The 22,940-nt window shown below is 39.3% G+C and overlaps 1 protein-coding gene across 2 annotated transcripts in view; it reads right to left on the minus strand.

The window, feature by feature from the left end:
* The window catches only part of TRPC3 (transient receptor potential cation channel subfamily C member 3), a 78,434-nt gene that overhangs the window by 51,795 nt on the left and 3,699 nt on the right, over window positions 1-22,940 (minus strand). For both annotated transcript variants that reach the window (XM_030917689.1, XM_010362558.2), the window contains exon 2: window positions 6,334-7,105. In XM_030917689.1, coding sequence (XP_030773549.1) covers window positions 6,334-7,105 — 772 coding nt within the window. The remainder of the gene's footprint in view (window positions 1-6,333; window positions 7,106-22,940) is intronic.

The following is a 22,940-nucleotide window of genomic DNA, read 5'->3' on the forward strand; positions in this document are numbered from 1 at the left end:
CTCTTTTGTACAAACAATAGTTCTTGTAAAGTCAAAACAAGACCATTTCTACGCTGGAAATTTTTCTATAATGGCAATTTTTCTAAAATGGCAATTTGATGTAGAAGATCAACTATATGTGATATGAAAGTTGTCAAAACTAAGTCAACTGTGTTAAAAACAACACAAAACAAAAATCCCTGACTAATAGAGTCAGAGAAGGCCATGAAAGGAGGGTTCTCACACAAAAAACTATCACAAGAGAGTGCAAAAAACCATAACCTTGCATAAAGGCCATAGCAACCTTACACAAAAAATACCTCTGTGAGGACATCTGCCCAGCAACTGCCTGTACAGCTTTGGACTGGCTCTGCCTTTGTTATTGTTCCTGGAGTGTAGCCCTCCTCACTTTTCCTTTAAAAAACTTGTCTTTCTTTACCTCCCTGAATACACACAGAGTTTACCATGTCAATTGTATTTCCACTGCAATATTACATTCCCAGATAAATATGATTTTCTATTTTTTTTTGAGATGGAGTCTTGCTCTGTTGCCAGGCTGGAGTGCAGTGGCACAATCTTGGCTCACTGCAACCTCCGTCTCCCAGGTTCAAGCAATTCTCCTGCCTCAACCTCTCAAGTAGCTGGGATTACAGGCAGGTGACACCACACCCGGCTATTTTTTTGTATTTTCAGTAGAGATGGGGTTTCACCATATTGGCTAGGCTAGTCTTGAACTCCTGACCTCAAATGATCTGCCCAGCTGGGCCTCCCAAAGTGCTGGGATTACAGGCGTGAGTCACTGCACCCGGCCTCATTTTCTTTTAGAGAACCTCTCTCTCTGTTATTTAGGTTGACAGTGAAAAATAACTTGTCCAGTTCATTATCCCTTGCCTTACTGGAGACATTGCTTCTCAAAGTGTAGTCCTCAGAACAGCAGCATCAGCAGCACCTGGGCATGTGTTAGAAATGCAAATTCTCAGACCCCAGACCACATGTCCTGATTTAGAAACTGAGGAAGAGCCCAGCAATCTGTGTTTTCACACACCCTCCAGATGATTCTGATACATATTATGTTTGAGAATAATTGGTTTATAATGAATGTAGAGAGGTAGATGGATACCCACCTGTATACAGAGAGTTTTCTGTTTGTTTGTTTGTCTGAAGGGCATATTATCGTGCCCTGCAGAACTAGAAGAAGAGAAATATATCATTGTATGTAATTGAATTCTCAAGGGTTACAGAATTCAGTAACTGAGAGAAAAATTTCCAGGCCACTGGAACTAACACCTTGCTAAAAATAATCCACGAATCTTTAATTTCATTTGCATACTTATATACTGCCATGGACTACTATAAGTAAGTCAGTTGGTAGCATTCCTTGTTGCCTTCTGAATGGAGCTTTGTTTCTAGTCCATTTGTTCTAATGAAGGTGTCAACGACCATCTCCTGAGAAAGTGTCTCATTTTTGGAAACCCCAGTTCTACTTTTATGACTTTCACTAAAATTCTAGCCTATTAGGAAGGCTAACCAGATAATAATCTAATGTGGAACACTTGAGGAAAACAGAATTCCCCACTGTAACATGTCCTGAGACACTGTAAGTGTCGATATATCTAAGTAATATTTGGCACAGTAGAATTACTGGGCTTCCAAAAATCATACTTAAAAAAAAGATATGAAGAATTCCAACTTTTTTCCTTTAAATAATTAATGTGATTTGATGGGCAAAACCACGTCATCAGCCAAAATAAACAAGAAGAAGAGAGACTGTTTAAAGGCTACACAGATTAGAATAGTTTCCATTTCAGATATCGGAAATTCAGATAAAGAACAGTTACAGTTAATCCTTTTCCCCTCATAAGGGAACAGATAAAATGAATAAAACTTCAATCTTTAGTTTCCATTCAAGTTGGTACCATGCAACTGATAAAATTAATAAAATGTTCAGTCTCTGGTTTCTGTGCAGAGTGTCAGTTAAATATCCATCTGCTTTCCATTCCTGAAAGACTAATGAAATATTTTATTATAGCATCCAGAAGAAGTATTAAATCCATGCCCGTTTCCATATAAAGCTTCCCTTTTAATACAATTTTTTTAGATGAAATTTCCTCATGTTATTCTTCAGTTCAGACTGTTCTGTAAGATTTGGTACAACATAGGGTGGTCATTTCTCCATTGATCAGAAATAGAAAGAGGCTACTTTCCATGCTTTGAAGAAAACTTAGTACCCACATCTGCAGTAATACCTAAATAATAACTCATTACTTATAAAATTATAGTCTATAACCTGTTTAGTTTTAAGGGAAGCTTTTTTTCACATCCACTGGAAGATCAGTAAATAATCCAAAAAACTGATAATCAAACATATTGCAAGGACAGCACTGTTTGTTTTTATAACAATTTAAACATTTCCCACTTAAAGAAGTCTGTTGCCAGAGTGCAGAAAATAATCAGAACTGGAGATAATGGTGATTTCTTTTGTTACAGTAATTGGATACCTTTTTTTAAACCTATGCAGAGCTCACTGGGAAAGATGGAGAACTCCAGGTAAGAACAGCCTCTCTTCAGCTGCAAAAGCAATCATCTATGTAAAGTCCGTATTGACTCTTAATTCCACCATGAGGCCGCATTGAATGGTAATTCCACCATGTTACTTCACAGATCAGACCATTTTCTGGTCTACATTTTCTAATAATTTTTTCTTAAGTTACTTTTGCATAATGGTCTTTAATAAACCACTCATCCATTACCACAGCCCTCCACAGTCAGCAGGTGGACCTACTGCACACCCTATAGAGCAGAACTTAAAACCCTAAGGATCCGATCAAGCCAGAGGAAGAACAGTGAAGTTCAGTCTTCATTACAGTATATCTACAGGTTCTGCACACTCCTTTTAATGTATGTGGTTTAATTATCATTCTAATCCTTTTTTATCCTGAAGAGGAAAACTGAAATTCAACTCTTAACAGGCTTGGTTCTGTCAGGCCTTCCCTAATAACAAAAGAGGCAAGTTATCATAGTGATTAAAAGCATAGAGTCTGAAGCCAGACTTCCTGGGCTCAAATACTGCTTTACCACCTACTAGCTGTGTGATATTGTGGTATTCACTTTATGTCTCTGACATGAATAATCCTACCCAATATTGGTACTATGAGGATTAAATGCTTAGAACATGTTTGATACAAATTAGGTGCTAAGAAGTGCTTCGATATTACCAGGTACATTATATTAGATATAATACCTACGACTGGGACTCAAGACACTCAAATCTAGGCTTAGCATATGAAATGTTGCCTATAGCCTTTGCTTTCTCTTTTGCAAAATGAAAGATGATTCCTAGAGTATTTTCCTGCTATAAAATGTCATCTTGCTTTTTATATTCATTCTTTTTTCCTTACAGCTGTAGTGTGATATAAGGTGATTTTTTTTTTTTTTTTTTTACTTTAAGGAGAGGAGAATTGAGGCACAGGGAAGCAAACGCCTCTCCCCACTTCTTTATTTTTACAAAAAAGGTGCGTCATGACTCAGTCAGAACTAGAAAATTTCAATTTGCGTTCTCACAGCTTAATAAATGACTGGCTTCCTTGCCACTGACATTTTGGAGGATTAGACCAAGAGTCTATCCTTCCAATATTCTGTTTCTCAGAATAGCTTCAAACAGCATTTGTATATCCAAAATATTTCTTTAATAACCTGTCACCGAGCTATCCTCCACTAATTTATCTAAATCTGTATCCTAGAATGTTTGACCTCTTAGGGCATTGACCTTCATATGTTTTCAGCACCATGCCTACTGTATTTCTCAAAGAAATGTGAAAACTGCAGAGTGGCCGAGAATATTCTCTGAAGCACCTAAACGATGGCAATTTCAGGGGTGAGATACTAGATATATGGGCCATTGATAAGATAAAATAAATATAGGTGTTTTAAAAGGAAAAAAAATCACCTCTTTTTCACTAGGGAACTATGTTTTTATTTCAAGGCTAACACTTTGAGCTCAAAGTCCCCATGGGAAGAATATAGTGAACACCATGGAATAGGGCAAATTAGGTTACCTGCTTGCTTCAGAAATGAGCTTCATTTTCACTGCCCTTTCAGAGCTCAGAGTCTCTGGGTCAGTGCTATGGAAGCACTATTTTCTCTGTCTGTCTAAAGCCCTGACAGATGGACATGAACATGGGACAAGAGGGGAGAAAGGTGAAATAAAGACAGATAAGAAAGGAATAACAAGGACAGGTAAAAATGAGAGAGAAAAGGCACATTGAGTTAGGGGAGAGAGACATGAAGTCCTTGGAGACTATAATTTCTAAAGAACTGTCTTAACTTTGGCTCAGAGAGGGCTATCTTGCTACACAAGCACTTTCCATATAATCTAGAAAAAAGAACTGGGAGATTTAGATGATGTTTGCATATCCTTATAGATATTTGGCAGCTTTATAGATGTTCTCTAGAACTCAACTGTGTTTTCTCTCTTTTTGCCTCTTCATTTGTGATATTTCCCCACCCTTGAAAGGTAATCAGAGGTGACTCTTTACGTTACAATGAAAGAGATTCTAAGCATTACCAATATGGATCTAGCCAGCTTCAGGGTAAAACTATGAATAACAAATTCTCTTACCATGGTTGCACTGAGCTGACGTCTCTGGGTGGAATTGCAAACATCACCATCTTTAGTAAATTATTAAAACATGATCTTAGAAAATATTCCTTTATAGAATCTCTTGCAGACTTTCAGTATGTCAAGAAAAATGTGTAAAAAACAAGGTTTGTGTGGCATTTGAAACAGTGGAAAATAAATACGTTTAGAATTATGTTTTAATTACTGTTTCAAAATAACAAAGTGATATTTAAAAGTGCTTTACCTACTTGCTTTTCTACTGTCTCTAAACAGAATTTGGAGTTTCCAACTTGCTCTGAGTTCTATCTAAAAAAAAATCATTTGGGGTCCAAGTAAATAAATCTTTTCAAATACCACATAATGAATCTCTTCAAAGGGATTCGATACAAAGTAATATTTACTTTCTTCTTTGTATTTTACCTTTTTTGGAAAATTTTTACAATAAATGTGTGTAGCTTTTACATCAGAAAAAAATTTTAATGGATTAACAAAATTATAGTAAGTCCAGATCGCCACTGGGACAAAATGAGCATTGATGGATATCCAGGGAATTTTGTGTGTATGGAAAAGGGATGAGACCACTTTCCCACCATTTTCTTGCAACACCGGGGCAAAGTATATTTTCTGTAACCTGAATTATATTGCTAGTTGCATTTGTGTAAATCTCACTAACTATAAAAACTATATTCAGATGTGAAAGAATAATCACTTTTTCTGTGATCTGACACCATAACACTCAACGAAAAAGATTAACTTAGCATCTAGAAAATAATTTAAGGAATTGATGTCTACAATCATCTTTTTAGATGGGAAATGGGAGACAAGAACCTGCCAAAAACAGTCTAAATGATATTGATCAGAACTATGAAATACCCAGATTTAGTAGCCAGAACCAATCAAAATGCATAGGAGGTAGCAACTGACTAAAAAACAAAAATGATCTGTCGTTAATATATAATTTTTATAAAAATAAATAATACTGCTTGACTGAAAATAATGTTCAGAAAAAAAGTTCACTCATTAAAAAAAATCCTTTAAAGCAAATCACTTTGCTGTCCTCATATTGCTAGATTGAACTGACATCTACGGCTCACCATGCTGACTATACATATGTGGAATTCAGGGAGAGGCATTTTGTCATATCAGTGAAGTGACTTTAATAGTATTTTTTATTGGTCTTTTGACTTTTGATTCTAAAGGGATACACAAATGCTTGGGCCAATGAACAGTGCATTCAAAACTAACACTATCCTGGAGATGGAATGGGAGCTTGCTCTGTCCAGTCCAACACAGACCTAGTATTGCAGGACCTCCAGAAACGGTACACTCCCTCAGGGGAAATAAAACAAACTATTACTACTTATGCGCTACCATACAACTAACTACAAAACAGGAGGAAGGATTTGGAAGACAAAAAGTCACACCAAAACCCTCCTTTTAGCAAAAAGGGGAGAAATCTTGAGTTTTATTTAATGCTTACCCAGAACACAGAGCGGCACCATAATTATAGCTCTCTGATCCAGAATACTGGATCCCCAAAGCGAATTTGTCACAGCACCATCATTGAGAGGGAAAAAGAAAACATCCGACGAGGTCTGAATGACGCGCTCAGTCCCTTGTGATTTCACATTCACTGGGCAAAACCGAATGTGGAGCGAACGGTGGCAGAACGGGCCAGGCAGCAGTGGGGAAGTGGGTGAGCACGCAGAGCAGCCGGGGTAGAGCGCAAAGCTTACCTTGAACTCCTTCTCTATGTTGGCCAGCTTGGCCAGCTCGTTGCTGAGCTCTAGGGCCGTGAGCACCGGGTCTTCGCTGGACAATGAGAGGTACGCTGGGCTGGCCAGTCCCTTATAGGCGTTGATCCTCGAGCGCGAGTGGCTGAAGGAGTCGTGCCTCTGCTTCTCCGTGCAGTCCCCGCACTTGCAGAAATAGTCGTGCGGCCGCTCGATCCTGGCGCCCTTCATCAGCAGCATGTGTACCACTTCGTATTTCTGGCAGTGCGCCGCCAGGATGATGGGGGTGATGTCCGGCGAGAAGCGCGTGCCGTCCTCGTCGTAAGCGTAGAAGTCGTCGTCCTGCAGCTCCTGCTCGCAGGGGCTGAGGGTGAGGCGCTTGCTGGCGGCGAAGCCAGGGTGGTTGAGGATGGCCTCTACGATGCGCACGTAGCCCTTGCTGATGGCGAGCAGCAGGGCGTCGCCAATGCGCGCCAGGTTCTCCTTCTTGAGCAGCAGCTCGGTCACCTCCAGGTGCTCGTTGCCCACAGCCAGCTGCAGCGCGTTCTGGCCCATGTAGTCCACGCAGTTGACGTTCAGCGTCTTGGACTCCTCCAGCATTTTGCGCACCACTGGGATGTTGCCGTACTCGGCGGCGTCGAGGAAGCGCTCCTCCTCGGCGGTGAGGCTGGTGCCCCGGTCATTGAACATGAAGGCCGGGCCCCTGACAGCCTGGCGGCGACCCTTCTCCCGCATCACCGTCATGCGTCTCAGGGATGGGCTTCCCTCCATGGACCTAATCAGTAGCAACGATAAAATAACTGTAGAATATTAGGGCATATTCCTTCCTTTCACATGTCAGGGCCCTTTCTGTAATACACAGCACCCACTGCAAACCTCTGTCTGCACGGGGCCGGCTCAGTTGCTAGCGATATCGTTGCTAACTACTTGCCTGAAAGTGACACCTGTGATCTAACCCTGGCTGCTAGATCCCAGAAGGGAGCCGGTAGCCCTTCAGAACAAATGCTCCTGTTCTCTAGAACATGATATTCAGATGGAATAATAAAAATTTCCATATACCCATGCCTTCCTTGTGACCCTAGTAAAGATGTAACTCATCGTACCTTCTGCTCTTAAAAGTCTTGGACATTGAGGCTTGCAGGTACTTGGCATTAAAGTACTAGGCTTGAAGGCTAAGGGAAGTTAATTTTTTCAAGAATGAGACCAAAACACTCCTGCCAAGTCATTGCATCCTTTTAACTAAATAAAATCATTGACCCTCAGCCCCCTAAAAAAGCACAGGGTTTAGGCCAAGTATCATCTTGCAGGATCTTAGTTTCATCTTTTTCTCTTTAAAATTTTTGTTTATTTAAATATTTTTTTAGAGACAGAGTCTCTGTGGCCCAAGCTAGAGTGCAGTGGCAAGATCACAGCTGCAGCCCTGAACTCTTAGGCTCAAGCAATCCTCCGCCTCCGCCTCCCAAGTAGCTAGGACTACAGATACCTGCCACTCGCCCCCACACCCTCCACCTTATGCATTTCTCTTAAGGGGATTCACCCATCCCTAAGTTACAAGATTTATCTTTTCAGAGATGCAGACAAGATTTAGCAATTTAAAAATTTGAGCATCAACCTAGATTGATTTTATTGAAAACAACTGTGCCTTTGTAATGAGAATTGTTTAATTACTAGTATTACATATTGGCCTCTTGGAACTCAAAGGATAAGGTTTGATTATGGTTTAAAAATCACTAGAATTACTTTGTGAGTAAAGCAGCTGGGCACTAATTGTACATCCAGATCAATGCGCACTGAAATCCTAACACAACCACATTAGTTGAGATTTATTTAGCTGCATTATAAAAGTTACATCAATTGATGTGTACAGTGATTTGAGTTCACATCTTAATTTCCGTGATGTTAGGTAAATAATTTCATTTCCTTGTGCATCATCCTTATGCCAGGTATAAAATCGAATTTTATAAAGTTCTCCAGATTTTCCTTATGAATAAAAAGCTTTTTCAGAAATTCAGAGTCTCTGAAAAACAATGCTAAATAAACACTTTTAACATTGTGACTATCTATAATCTTTCAATAATCTGTGCAATATTTTGGTGGCTATTAAAATTTTGCACAAATATTGTATAAATCTGTATCTTACCTTACCCAGTTCCAACATTCAAGATAACTTCCTTTTAAAAATCTGTGATTTTTGGTGGGATGAATTGTACCAAAAAGTACCAGATAAAGCTTTTTCCACAATACTGACTTTTGAAGCAAATAAGTCAAAGTTAAAAGTGAATGGCTAGAAAAGAAAATGCTTTATTTCTAGAATATATATTCCAGAAATACCTCCTACCATTGAAAAAACTGTATTCGTGGAGTCAGAAGTTGAAAATTAACTAGAGAGGATACTGGCCTCCCTGGGTGCCTGGGGTGGATGACTAAATTGGGAAGCTTCCCTGGCAAGAGGAACCAGAGGCAGCCTAGCGCCAACTCCGTTTTCAGCTCTGAGGGCCCCAAACAGAGAGAGGAGCACAGAAGCCTCTGGCAGAAGGTCTCCCGGATAGGGACTAAGGCAAATGTGGCTGGGCAAGCCTGACTCTATAGAGGCATGGCAACTAAAGGAGTCCCCAGAGAGGCTTGTTGACTTATGCAAGGACACAGTGCTGTGACTGGCACCCAATTCTAATGGCTCGACTAGTGTCAACTGATTGACTTTTAAAAATTAAATAAACATATTTGTTTTATATACACATATGTATTTGTAGCAGTTTCTAGAAATGAACACATGAAGCTTTTGAAGTCATATCCGGGCTGGGACTAAGAAGTTACAGAGGAAGGGGGACTTTCACTTTTCACTTATACCCTCTTGCATATTTTGAATAGTTTTAACCACAGTGTGAATCTCTTTATTAAACATAAAATTAATGCTTTAAATTTTTATTTATTAAAATTTTAATTTTTAATCCCTTAGTTGACAAAAATGTTAAAATATAAGTATTTATTAGAAATCATTACATTATAATCTTTCTGAAGCAAAATAAATGTCCTGTATTTGGCTGTTATGAGTAGGGTATGATGTGTAGGGGAGGGTGTGGAGTAGAGTGTATGATGTGTGGTATGTGTGGGAGACAAGGGCAGGGTGCAAGTCTGAGTTGGGGGACACATGTGGGGGGGGGTGTGTGTGTGTTGGTATAATAATGACTTTTAGGTGGACAAGAACTGCATAGAAGAGAACTTTGTCACAAGACCAAACTCTATGACAAGGATTTTAAACAAATCTTGTAAATATGATAGCAATAAGTATGTTTTATTACTATTAGTGGTACTGACTTCATTGGGTCAATATTTTTATTATTAATCTATGAATTGATATTCTTCAAATGATCAGAAATTCCATGTTGTATAAAATATTATATATTGATGAGAGGAAATATATGCGGAGTATATATGTCAGAATTTCAATACTCAGAGGGGTTATCTTTGGGAAAATAAACTCTTATTAAAGTGTGACATCTTGGTGGAAAGGCTTTTAATTTAATGATTGCTACCTACAGGGAAAATCACTTATAAAAATCCTATTATTTCTCCCAAAAGACACTGGGTTGAGAATATTAGGACATCATTCTTTCATGAATTTTTCCTTTGTATTTTTAGTATTTTAAGTTTTTTCTTAATGCTATCTTATTCCTTCAGAAGCTATACCTCCATACTATATATTTGAACTGAAATGTCTGATTTTAGAACAAATCACATGTCATTTTTATTTTGTCTTTAAAAACTTATGACACTGAGAAGTCAGATATCTCAATTAGAACAAATTATACTGTTTTTTCAAAATAAAAGAGCTGACAATGTCACTCATCTTATGGTAAATTCACAAATGGAAGTGTCTTTTTGTTAACTTTCCTTATAGTACTAAGATAAATTTCATTAGTCTGAACTGATGGAATGAGACAATATTCACATCATCCACAATACATAAACATAATCTCAGCTGGCCTTGACAATGTATCTCTTCTAGCATGAAAAATAGGGAAGGAATGTGGGTGAATGGGACGACAGAATGTTTAACTCTAGCAATTTTAACACTAAAATTATTTTGCCAGGAATTTCCTACCCTCTGATCTTCATCCAATGGGTCATTCAACGCTGTGACAGACAGTACATTCTGCAGGGACGTCTTTCTAGTAAAAGCAGTGGAGTACCACTGACCCGCAGATCTATGAGGGCCATGTTTAAGCTCCTTTTGACTAATACAGATAGCTAGTAATATCCAACTGCCAAATTGTGTCTCCACAGAATTCATATGTTGAGCCCTAACCCGTAATGTGATAGTATTTGGAGATAGAGCCTTTGGGAGATTATTATGAAATCACAGGATCATAAAGATGGGGCTCTGATGATGGGATTAATGCCTTTATAGGACAAAAGGGCTTGCTCCCCTCACCCTGCTACCTCCTATGTAAGGAAACATTGAGAAGGTGGCCACCTACAAGGTACCTCTCCAGAAACCGAACATGCTGGCACCCTGATCTCAGACTTCCAGTTTCCAGAACTGGAAGAAAATAAATTTCTGGGTTTTTTTTGTTTGTTTTTTTAGTCACCCATTCTATGATATTTTGTCATGCCAGCCTGAATGAGGACACTGACAATACATTTTAAGGCAAAACATTTTTTTTTTCATGCTTCTTGGGATCCTAGAATTTGTCCAAACAAAACACTTAAGCAGATGAAAGGCTCTTCTGAGAAATATTGTGGTGGAACCATAGGGAACCCTCTGCTCTACTCTATTCAGAAGCTAAAATACAAGTAACACTCCTCAGTTTTCATAACTTTGCTATCAACTCATCTGACCTCCAACAGGGTTTCTCTAAGTGTGACCTGAGTACTACCTGCCTCAAGGTCACTTGGAAGGCTTGTTGAAATCAGATTTCTGGGCCCCATTCCAGATGAACTAAATCAGAATCTCTCATGGTTGGACCTTGAAATACATACTTTAAATGAAAGTCCTTTACAATTCCTGGGAACCTCCAATATAAAAATAATGGAGCATCCTGGATCAATGACCCCTGACTATGAGGCCTTCACGCAGTTGTCACTCTGGTCCTGCCAAAAATGAAGGCGAAATAATATGTTTGAGCAGCACGGGCTAAGGGACAAGTAGCCTCACATTCATTTAGTTTCCCTAAACTTTATTAACTATTTAAAATTTGGTCTCCAGGAAGCTATTTACCCAAACCACAGCATAGCAAGTAGGCAGCCTACAGAAATGCCTTCAGCAGTGACCATTTAATGTCAAGACCTTGCTTTTATGAAGGAGTGATATTTTAAAAATATTATTGTATGTTTTCAAAAACAATTAAAGAGTTAAAGAGATTGTTCACTATAGTATTCTTTGTACCTTTTATGAGGATTAAAGTGCCAAAGTCAACCTAGACTTGCAAATCAACAAGCCTCTCTCTTCAGATGAGTTTTTGTCCTTTAATAATAAAAACTTTATAACCCTCACTCCCCTGACCCCTCTTACGGTATCCAGGAATATAGCTAGGAACTAAAACTGCTCAATTATTATTACTATCTTATTCCAAATTTCTGGCACAGTCTTTCTCCTTTTTAAAATGATTTCTCACATAGATTTAAAACCAAATATCCTATATTCCATGTGTTTTAAACCTGTTTTAAGTTATTTGGGACAGAGTCTTACTCTGTCACCCAGGCTGGAGTGTAGTGGCAGGATCTTGGCTCGCCGGAACCTCTGCCTCCCTGCAACCTCAGGCTCCGGTACTCAAGTGTCTGAATTTATTAAAAAAAAAAAAAAAAAAAAAAAAAAAAGGCCGGGGGCAATGGCTCAAGCCTGTAATCCCAGCACTTTGGAAGGCTGAGACGGGCAGATCACGAGGTCAGGAGATTGAGACCATCCTGGCTAACCCGGTGAAACTCCGTCTCTACTAAAAAATACAAAAAACTAGCCGGGCGAGGTGGCGGGCACCTGTAGTCCCAGTTACTCGAGAGGCTGAGGCAGGAGAATGGCGTAAACCCGGGAGGCAGAGCTTGCAGTGAGCTGAGATCCAGCCACTGCACTCCAGCCTGGGCGACAGAGCGAGACTCCGTCTCAAAAAAAAAAAAAAAAAAAAAACCCAGAGTATTAATAAATACCCTCTCATATATGCCACTATTGTACACATTCATAGTCCAGTCATGTGTTCTTTGTCATTATCCACAGAGTTCTACCCAGTGGCCCATAGAAAGTAAATATTGATAAATATCTGTTTAGTCGAGTTTCCAAATCTCTTCCTAGATCCCATCCTCTCACCTGACCTTAGGTCCCACATGTACTGTGGTCTGTCCCATGGCCACTCTAAAATGCCCCAACTCACCTTCTTCCTTAAAGCAGCTCCCACCCCTAACATTTGTATCTCAGGCTGATTATTCAGGTTTAGAAATTTCAAGGTCATCTATGACTCACTGTTATGATCGTGTCAGTCACAAAGTTCTAAAGCTTCTGCTTTGGGATGTTTCTTGTACTGAATGCTTCCTTCCAATTCTCATTGCCAGCACCAGCCTCCAGATCTTTATCAAGCCATAGCTAGGTTGTTGTAACAGCTTCCCAGCAGAGATGGCATGAGGGAAGGCAACTAAACTTTTTTGAGCACCTCATATGTATGTAGTGTTTTCAATGCACTATCATATTTAATTCTCATAACAATACTACGAAGCAGTTATAATTTTCTCTGTTTCATAGATAACAAAACTGAGCTCAAATGAAATTGCCCAAGGTAACATAAATGCTAAAATAACGAAGAACTGGGATTCAACCTGGAATCTGTCTGACTCTTATTTTTCATTGTCTCCAGCTGTACCTGATTCTCCTCTTTATACATGACAACCATGCCCAGTATCTTCCTGTTCGTAAACTCTGCTTTCACCATATCATACTTCCCTTTAAAAAAAAAACCAGAAAACCATTAGTAACCCCCCTACTGCTCTTTTCATCAGTTGAAACTCCTCTGTATGACTTTCAGGGATGGTCACAGCCCACCCCACCCTGCCTAGCCAAACTTCCTTCCCTTGTTCCTCAGATTCATTCTTCACTGTCCTGTAAACATATTATTCTGCTATTCCTGTACTGTCAAGGGTACTCCCGTACTATTAAGGATATTTGTTGAAAATATATTAAGGTGCTCTTCTTTTTTGCCTTTTCAAATACAAGATCTTTGCCCTGGTTGACTCAGGACATCTCTGCCTGGAGGGTGGGTGGTGCAGCATAGAGTTGGGTGAGTGTGTTCAAGAGGAGTTCAAGAAGATACATTTTAGAGGAGTGAAAAGAAAAGGATCATGGAGAAGTTCAGATTCTTGCAAGCAAAAAATTATGGGATTTTTCTATTTTTTGACTGAATGATTTTGAGGATTTTGCAAGCAGAATTTGAGAAAAGAGAAATTGTCTAATGAAAAGATTTGCTCAATTCCTTTATTCCTCTAATTCATCCTGAAGGACCCTGATCATAAAGTGCTCTCATTGTGCAGACAAGATAGCTCTCCCACTTTTGACAGCAAAGCCGTGATGCTTACTGTTCTGGGAGGATAAATAAACAACAGCAAGGAAGTAAAAGTCAAGATGTGAATTCAATAAGTAAGGAAGTACCTTAAATACTGGTTGAGTAATGGAATGATGTGGGTAAAGCAAAGAGCTTTCTCGAGCCACCCTCATCTCCCCTGCGATGTGGACCCTGCTATGAGAGCCAGGTAGCCTGCACTAAGGCTTGGGACAGACTGCTGGTACTATAAGCCAGATGGAGGATGTTGCAGGTGCTGGGCTTTGCAGCGGTGGGAGCTTTGCTGAAACCAAGTACTTGAGGGAGCATATCTGGATTTCTAACAAAAGAAAGTCAGCCTAGATCCAGTTACTTCTGCTGACAAGCAGCACCCAAGTAGACATAGAACAGTGCCCAGAGACCAGAAGAGTTAGGACACTAACTCTTTCCCCCTCCAGGGGGAAAGCTCCCCTCCCCCAAGGGCCAGATGTGACAAGAGAGGAGCAGGGGAAAGGGTAGTTCCTGAGAGCCTGAGCAAGTTTATCCAAATAAACATTTACTTTTAGTATCAAACTAAGATAAAAGAGGTCAGCCTCCCAGCCTCTTTCTGCAGTGTGCTGAATGCTGGTAAACAGGCCACTAAGACTCTGAGCCCTTTTGGAGATTGGGGGACAAGAATCAGGAAGCAAAAACCCCTTCCACGCCAGCTCAAGACATGGGGAGACACTGTCCTAACTGACCAAATCCCTGCAAAATGCAGAGCAAGCCTTCCCTCCTTGTCAATTCACATAACCGCTTAATTGCTTAATTGACTTAATTGCTTAATTTATTGATTGCACTATTCACTTGTTGAGTGTCTGTTTAGTAAGCAAAAACACACTAATGTGAACCACAGATTGGGCAGTTAATTTTTTCTCTCCTACTCAGTAGGTGGGAGGCTGGGGAGACAGACTTTTGTCACAGGCAGATTACAGGAGCTACACGTTGCTGCCCATCCAAGTTGTGAATGATTTCTTGACCCTTTTACACCTACCTCTGGGATGTTCCTCTTGTGTTTCCCTCCCTGAATATACTGTTATTTCTGCTCTTCACCAATTCAAATCCTTCCTACCATCAGTGGTCCAGTTTACATCACACTTCTGTATACAGAGGGTCACGTTTCACAGGGCAATGCCGATATGACCCACAAGATTCTGTTCAGTATGAAATGTTGAGTCTTTTGATCCTTTCTGAAGCCATTCCCGACCACATCAGCCTGAGCTTTTGTAATATAGGTAGTCTACTCATAAATAATAGACACTTAATTTTATTTCATCTCCTTGATTATTGTCTCCTGTGACACTCATGTCCTCAAGTTCAATTGAGGATAAACGTTTTATGCTTATCTTATGTTTTATTCTTGATATATTATCTCCACTGTACCTTATACAATGTAGTATATGTTCAAAAATACTTGGCAATTGATACTAATTCTGCAGATTAAAAGACTTCATCAGAATGGTACCTCCCTTAAAGTCACTGAGGGATACAGAACTAGAAGATTAGAGCTCAGAGGTCTTCTTCCTGGCTACTTTATCATGATGCTGCTAGGGAATAAGAAAATGAACAATGGGTTATAAATCCAAGTATCATTATTAAAATGTATGCTGAGCTTATGTGTTGGAACATTTTGGTTCTACAAAGAACAGCTTCTAACATGGCTCTTTGGGTTGAATCACAAGCTCCTTAGCATGCTGCAATACATGAACATTATTAAGGAAGTCACCTCAAATCCTTTACTGAATGATGTAAAGATTAACCAACTGTTCAACCCATGTAGCAAGCAAGCAAAGTAAGAACACCATCACTGTGAGTTGAGTTAATGAGAATGACATCCAAAATGTTTGGATGGAGAGTTTACCACACTGACGAAAGTGACAGTGCTAACCAGCCAGGATCCTGTCCATCAGTTTGTGAAGGGCAAGAAGAGCAGACGGAGCCACAGAAGATAAGTAGTGAGAAAAGCACAGAGGTGGGGGAAAGTGTTAGAGAACAGCCACCATGTTAGTTACACTATGGAGATGGTGATAATTGGAAATGGTAATGAGGGTGGGAAGCAGCAGGTACTGACAAAGGACAAGAAAATCAGAGAAGAAAAGTCAAAAAATAGAAAAATCCCATAATCTCCCTGGCAAGCAGGCACCTGTCAGTCAATGCACCTACCTCTGGAGACATCTGACATCTACACAGTAGGCTTATGTGTATGTGGTTGGAAGGAGGAGAGAAAATCTCACAAACAGTCTTAATACCATCAAAAACGCACATTTTGAACATCTCTTAATATATATTTTTTGGAAGGAAAGAAGTGGAATGGGGATACTGAACCCCAGTAGCTGCTAAATGCACCAGCATGCAAGGGTAGAGAAAGCTAGCCCATCAGTTCAACTGTCTAGTTAGAGGGTACATGGCCACAGGTAGCCCACAAGTATCTCATACCTACTTCTCAGCCTACATCTACCTACACATCATAGAGCTCAATAATACATTGTCACAGTAACAACCAAACCAGCAAGATAAAGTGCTTCACTGAAGAAAGAGGAAAGCACAGATTTTGTTTCTAAAGATTCTCATCCTTCCTATCGCCCCATGACACACACACATAAATATTTAAAATGTAAACATTCCAGCACTTATAAGCGCAGAGAGATATTTAGGTCTCCACAGTAATGAATTCCCTGATAGTTTCTGTTGGCCTGCATTATATTCAGAATTCTTTTTTTTTTTTTTTTTTGAGACGGAATCTCGCTCTGCCGCCCAGGCTGGAGTGCAGTGGCCGGATCTCAGCTCACTGCAAGTTCCGCCTCCCGGGTTCACGCCATTCTCCTGCCTCAGCCTCCCGAGTAGCTGGGACTACAGGCGCCCGCCACCTCGCCCGGCTAGTTTTTTTGTATTTTTTAGTAGAGACGGGGTTTCACCGTGTTAGCCAGGATGGTCTCGATCTCCTGACCTTGTGATCCGTCCGTCTCGGCCTCCCAAAGTGCTGGGATTACAGGCTTGAGCCACCGCGCCCGGCCTCAGAATTCTTCATGTATAATTTTAATAAATCTTGGCCAGGCATGGCGGCTCATGCCTGTAATCCCAGCACTTTAGGGGGCAGAGGCAGATGAATCACTTGAAGCCAGAAGTTCTAGACCAACTGGGACAACATAGTGAAACCCCATCTCTACTAAAAATACAAAAATTAGCTGGGCGTGGTGGTGCATGCCTGTAGTCCCAGCTACTTGGGAGGCTGAGGCACGAGAATCGAGAATGGCTTGAATCCAGGAGTCGGAAGTTGCAATGAGTCAAGATTGCGCCGCTGCACTCCAGCCTGGGTGACAGAATGAGACCTTGTCTCAAAACAAACAAACAAACAAACAAACAAAAAAGAAAACTTAAAAAAAATCTATTAGACATATGATAATTTTGGCATTTGCCCTAATGACTGTCAGAAGCAAGAAGCTGTTGTGTATTTAAGGAGAGGAACCCTGGTCTCTCCTTTATCTCTCCTTCTTTTCATGAAAGCATGAGTAGCTCTTTGCCAGATTCCTCAGCAGCTAAAACCAGAAAAGCAAACAGATACCTAACAGTGCATTGCTCCCTCTAAAAGTACACTGGAGCAGAAGTGAGGACCCTTAGCCATTGCCTGCATGACTTCTTGGTAATACTTCTTAAATGTATGTGCCCAAGAAAGTATTCGAGCAAATGCCTTCTAGAACTTAGATGTTTATGCTTCTAGGACTGTGTTTTATGTATAACTCCCCATTAAACCAACTACTGCATTGCTTTGCAATTGTCTGTCTTCATGCCTATCTCTCCAGTGATGCTAAAATGTTCTTAAAGGCAAAGGCTGCCTCTTTTCATCTCCATATGCTTGGCTTTTAGTATACGGTGATATCTATCGGAGGGATGGGTGCACAGATGCACACATACTTAAACCACATCACTGAAGACCTAAGGAACAGACAATTTTCCCCCTCTAGATTACAGAATACCCCTGGTCACATATGATTATGTGTGGAAGAAGCAGTGGTGGAGGGGCATTGAAGTGATTCATCTATAAAAAAAAAGTCACGAATAATATAAATTAATAATAATAAAAGTAATGTCAACAATCATTCTTTCAAAGCAAATTTCTGCTTAATAACATTTAATTCTTGGTTACACCACAAAAGTATTTGATGCATTCTATATCTCTTGATTTTGGTTTTACATAGTTATATTTTTTCAGGATTATCTAGAGGCAAACAGAAGATAAATCTTAAAATTAATAACTTTTAATAATTAGTAATTAAACAAATCTCAAACTCATCTTCACAATGCTTTTTAAAACTAATTTTTATTATTTCAGGAAGATCAGTGACAAATTAAAAGTTATATAAATTCAATCTATACTTGAACAAGAATTCAGACAAAATGACCTCAGATAATAAAATTAAGGAACTTCTATTGACCCGAGAGAAGTTCGTATTTAAATACATTAGTCACTATCAATTATATATATATAGTTATTAGAATAAAGGGATCTGGTTTTCTATCATTATTATCCATATCTAAAGTCGAAACAAGTCACACATTTTCCTTAACAAGTCACGCATTTGTGGACATTTAATTCTCATTTTTTAAAAGGACCTAGGACCAAATCCATATTATCACCTATTATTTGAACAGTGCAAAGAAAATAGTATTTTCAATAGGGTTTTTTTTTTTAAAACTAGATAATTGAAGACAAATATACCTGATCTAAATGCTAAATTAAACACAAAATGCTATAACAATCCTAATTATTCTCATAAAGTCACTGCTGAGCCCCTCATGCATAAGTGTGAAGTCAGCCATCCCAGTCTACATCTGCAGACCCTCTGTATCGGGCCAGACTCCTATGTGTTCATCCAGCACAGCCCACTAATACAGCACCCCTTCTGGGTGGATGTTATGCAACTCCAAGGGCAGTACAGGGGAGAGGGTTGAGAAGCAAGACTTCTGGACAAGCAAAGAGCCTCCCTTTCTTAGAAGAATGCCCAGCAGCCATTCATCATTCCTTAAGCATCCTCCCTGAAACAGGAAATCTCAATCCTGAGCTAGAAAGGGCACAGCAACTCCATAAAATTTTCTTCCTCCCATTACATTTCCCATGGTGTTTGATTGCCTATTATAAACTGGGGGTGCTGGGGGAGGGTGGGGGAGTAAAGGTTTATGGGATATTGTAGGCAAAGGAAAAGCTCAATGTTTAATAACAACTTTAAGAGAAAGAGAGAGGGACAGAAGAACAGACACATTTTATATCCCAGCACAATAATGAAAAATCCTTAAAATTCTAACTCAGTCCTCAGAAGACGGTCTAGTGCTGGACTGGGATCCTCTCACCTCTCTAATATTAATAAAAGGGATAATCATAAATAATATTTGGCAGGGGGTCAATTGTGCTTTGCAATAACCTTTTCTCCTCTTTCCTCTTATTCTTAGACCTCCTCCTACTTAGCTTACCAACTTTCTCAAGTTGATCTGCCATCAGCAGCCAAATTTAAATGATGAATTAATTGGATTTCATAAATAAATACTAATTAATAGTTTCCTGTATTGCTTCTCCCAGGAGTACACACATTTTAAACTTTCTTTGAGGAAGACAGAAATGCTTAACCAAAGGAGGCCACAGTGAGAACAGCACAGTCCCAGAAAGCTGGGGATTTCAGATGGCCTGGGGCTGCTGTGAATCAGATGTCAACCTGCAGCTTCAGTTTCTTAATTTGTAAAATAAGAGACTGGACTAGATGAAATCCTTTTAAATTCAAACATTCTATTATTCTTCAAAATATTCTATATTGTTAAATTTCAGAAGTGTGGTACTAAGATGATTTTAGGTGGGGAATTCAGACGACCTTCTTATCACACAGTGTAAGTTACTATCTACTCCGTGTGCCTAATAAGATCAGTTACGAGTAAGAATGTTCTTCCTTCTGCCATTCTTGGTTATGTTAAATAATACTGCCAACGATAGGGCTTAAATAAACACAACACACAATCATAGAGATGTTCAGTCTCGAGATGGTGGAATAAAGGCCTTTCTCACCACTTCTTTTCAAAATTACCTCCCTAAACAAGGAGAACAAGGAACTGCAACACAAATTTCATCTTCCATGAAACCAAGAGACATTTGTAACTCCAAGCCACAATATGTAATGGTGGAAAGGTGGTAAGTTGTTAAAATAGTAAGTCATTTAGTGGACAGAAAGAAGTTTCAACTGGAGAGGCTGTTACAGAAAACAAGCTGATCCACCCAGCTCAATGCCAGAGAATGCCCAGAAATTGAAGGCAAAAAGAATTCCAGAAAGTAGAGATAAGGCTGGAACCTAAAATGAGGGGATTGGCTGTATAACAAGTACATAGAAACCCTCCCCCTACATTCCCACCTGCTAATTGATATGGTTAAGTGACAACCCTTCTGCAACCCTATAAGAGATAGGATATGGAATCTCTGGAGATGTGGAAACAGAAATGCTCTAGACGTGGGGATACCAGGCCTACAGGAGGGCAGGAACTAGGAACAGGGGGACTCTTGCCCAGTTCGTCAATACCAACAGCCAGGTTTATTATTTCCCAATCTCTTCTCCCCTGAGAAATATTAGGAAAAAAACCCTGGATCTCTGAAATAAAGAATGCTACAAAAAAGAATACTCATAAGACAAGAAAGAACTCTTAGAAATTAAAAATATAATCACTAAGATGGAAATACATTCAGTGAAAGAGTTGGGGGATAGAGACAAGGAAATAGAAAAAACACAAAAAGCAAGCATTGGAAATCAGAACAGAAGAGATACAAAAACTAGGGGATCAGTCAGGAGGTCCAACATCAAGACAATAGAAATTCTAGAAAAAGCAAAAAATAAAAATGGTGGTTAGGAAAACTTCTCAGAACTAAAACTTCCCAGAACTAAAGGACATAATGTCCAGATGGAAAGTGTTACCCCAGTGTCCAGCTCAGATGGTGAAGAAAGCATCCATACCAAGGTACATCTTCAGAAGAGAGCTAATGAAGAGACAATTCTAAGAGCTTCCTGAAGCGGGGGGAAACAAAGACCTCATACAAAGAAGGTTAGAGGGCTCTAGAAGGGATAACTTCAGGAAAATATACACAGTTAGACACTGTAGAAGATTTAGCTAAGAAAAAAGGACACGATGTGACAAATATTTACTCCAAGAAAAACAACCAATTATCAAATAAAATAAATTAGTCATACTATACTACTTGACTTAGCAGTGAACAATGATTACATAGCCATATTAATGAAGAACTTAAATAAGATATTAACCAGAAATTGTGATAAACCATCTTGTGGAAGATAGGGGGAGAATAAGAGATACATGTGAACATAAATTCTCACCTGAGACTATTGATAGCATCTAAAATATGAATAAAAAGATATCAGTATATGAAAAAGTTGAAAGTGAAGCACACAGAAAAGGAGAAGGGACCAGGAAATTGCTGGGGGCTTGCTGTTGTTCGTAGAAGTCTTTTAGCACTATCTAACTTTTAAAGCTATATTCGTGTATTACTTTGATACTACATAAAATAATTTAAAACAAACCAACAAAAATGACGACTCATTGTACATAGTGAAATTGCTACTCTAGGTTATAGAACTGATAATATAAAGAAAAGTTTCAGAGTATTAAAGGCCTCAAGGCTGGGTGGCGCGGTGGTTCATGCCTATAATCACAGCAACTTGCGAGGTAGAGGCAGGAGGATTGCTTGAGCTCAGGAGTTAAGAGACCAGCCTGGGCAACATAGTGAGACCTCGTCTGTATGACAAATTTTACAAAATTTATGGTAGTGTGTGCCTGTAGTCCCAGCTACTTGGGAGGCTAAGATGTGAGGATCACTTGAGCCTAGGATTTGAGGCTGCAATGAGCTATGATCGCCCAACTGCACTCCAGCCTAGGTGACAGAGTGAGACTTTGTCTCAAAAAAAAAAAAAAAAAAAAATTAGAAAAATAAATTCCTTAAGTCTAATGCCATGCTGTGCTGTTCTTAAAAATTAAACTATAACTGTAAAGAAAGCTGCCTCTTTCTTAATAACACTAGTCAGCCTGGACTCAAAGTTCAGACTCATGTCCCTAAGATTCAACAATCACTTGGAGAATCTGATTCCCTCCAGGGTTGGCAGGGAAGGAAGTGCTGCTTCCAGTCTAATGCCTGAGCCAACACACGCACTAAGCCAAGAATGGAACATTTATACAAGACCAGTGAGTGCCACAGAAACTAACATACAAAGTGTTTTAGGTAATCTGAGTTACAAGGCACCGTGGACTCATTTTTGGTTCCTTGATCATATAAAGGTGAGTTTTAGAAGATCTATTATAGATTTGCCGGGGAAGCGTTAGAACATTACATCTCTGTGTACTAATTTCCTCATTTGCTAAGTGACAATGATTTTAAAAACTGCTTTAAAAAGGAGCGATTTAAGTGAATGAGTATAAACGACAGCATGAAGTAGTATATAGACACAAATTAACTGCTTTTATTGTGACTACTTTTTGGCAGCACTTCCTCTGAAGAAAAACTAAACAGAATTTTTTTCTAGAAATCTTTCTCTGTTAAAGATAACATTGCTGAAAAATCTAATGATTTTGTGCATGTATGCCAATACGTACAAGGACTGATTCTTCTAACAGTAGAGTCATACGTTTTTCTCTTGATCTTTTCAGTTTTTGCCAAGTGTGCATCCATGTTTCTCTTTTCTTGCTGCTTTTTCTCCCCGCCCTCTAAACAAAAATTTTTTTCCCTCAAAATCTAGCTTGGACTCCCTTTCTCTCTTCACACTCCTTTGAGTAATCTCATGTACTCACACAACTGTCTAACAATTCCCATCAGACAGCTTTAAACTTGTATTTCCTTTTCCCTGCTTAACACCTCTATCAGAAATATTTGATCATTCACTATTCCTTTAAAAAGAAAACAACAACAACAACAACAACAAAAGAACTATCTGAAAAATCAGATCCTCACCTTTGCTTTTTTCTTGTCAACAATGGCATCAACCAACTTGGTTATCTGGGTCAAAAATCACTAAATTG

This window comes from Rhinopithecus roxellana, chromosome 2, assembly GCF_007565055.1.
Source record: "Rhinopithecus roxellana isolate Shanxi Qingling chromosome 2, ASM756505v1, whole genome shotgun sequence".
Classification (NCBI taxonomy): Eukaryota; Metazoa; Chordata; class Mammalia; order Primates; family Cercopithecidae; genus Rhinopithecus; species Rhinopithecus roxellana.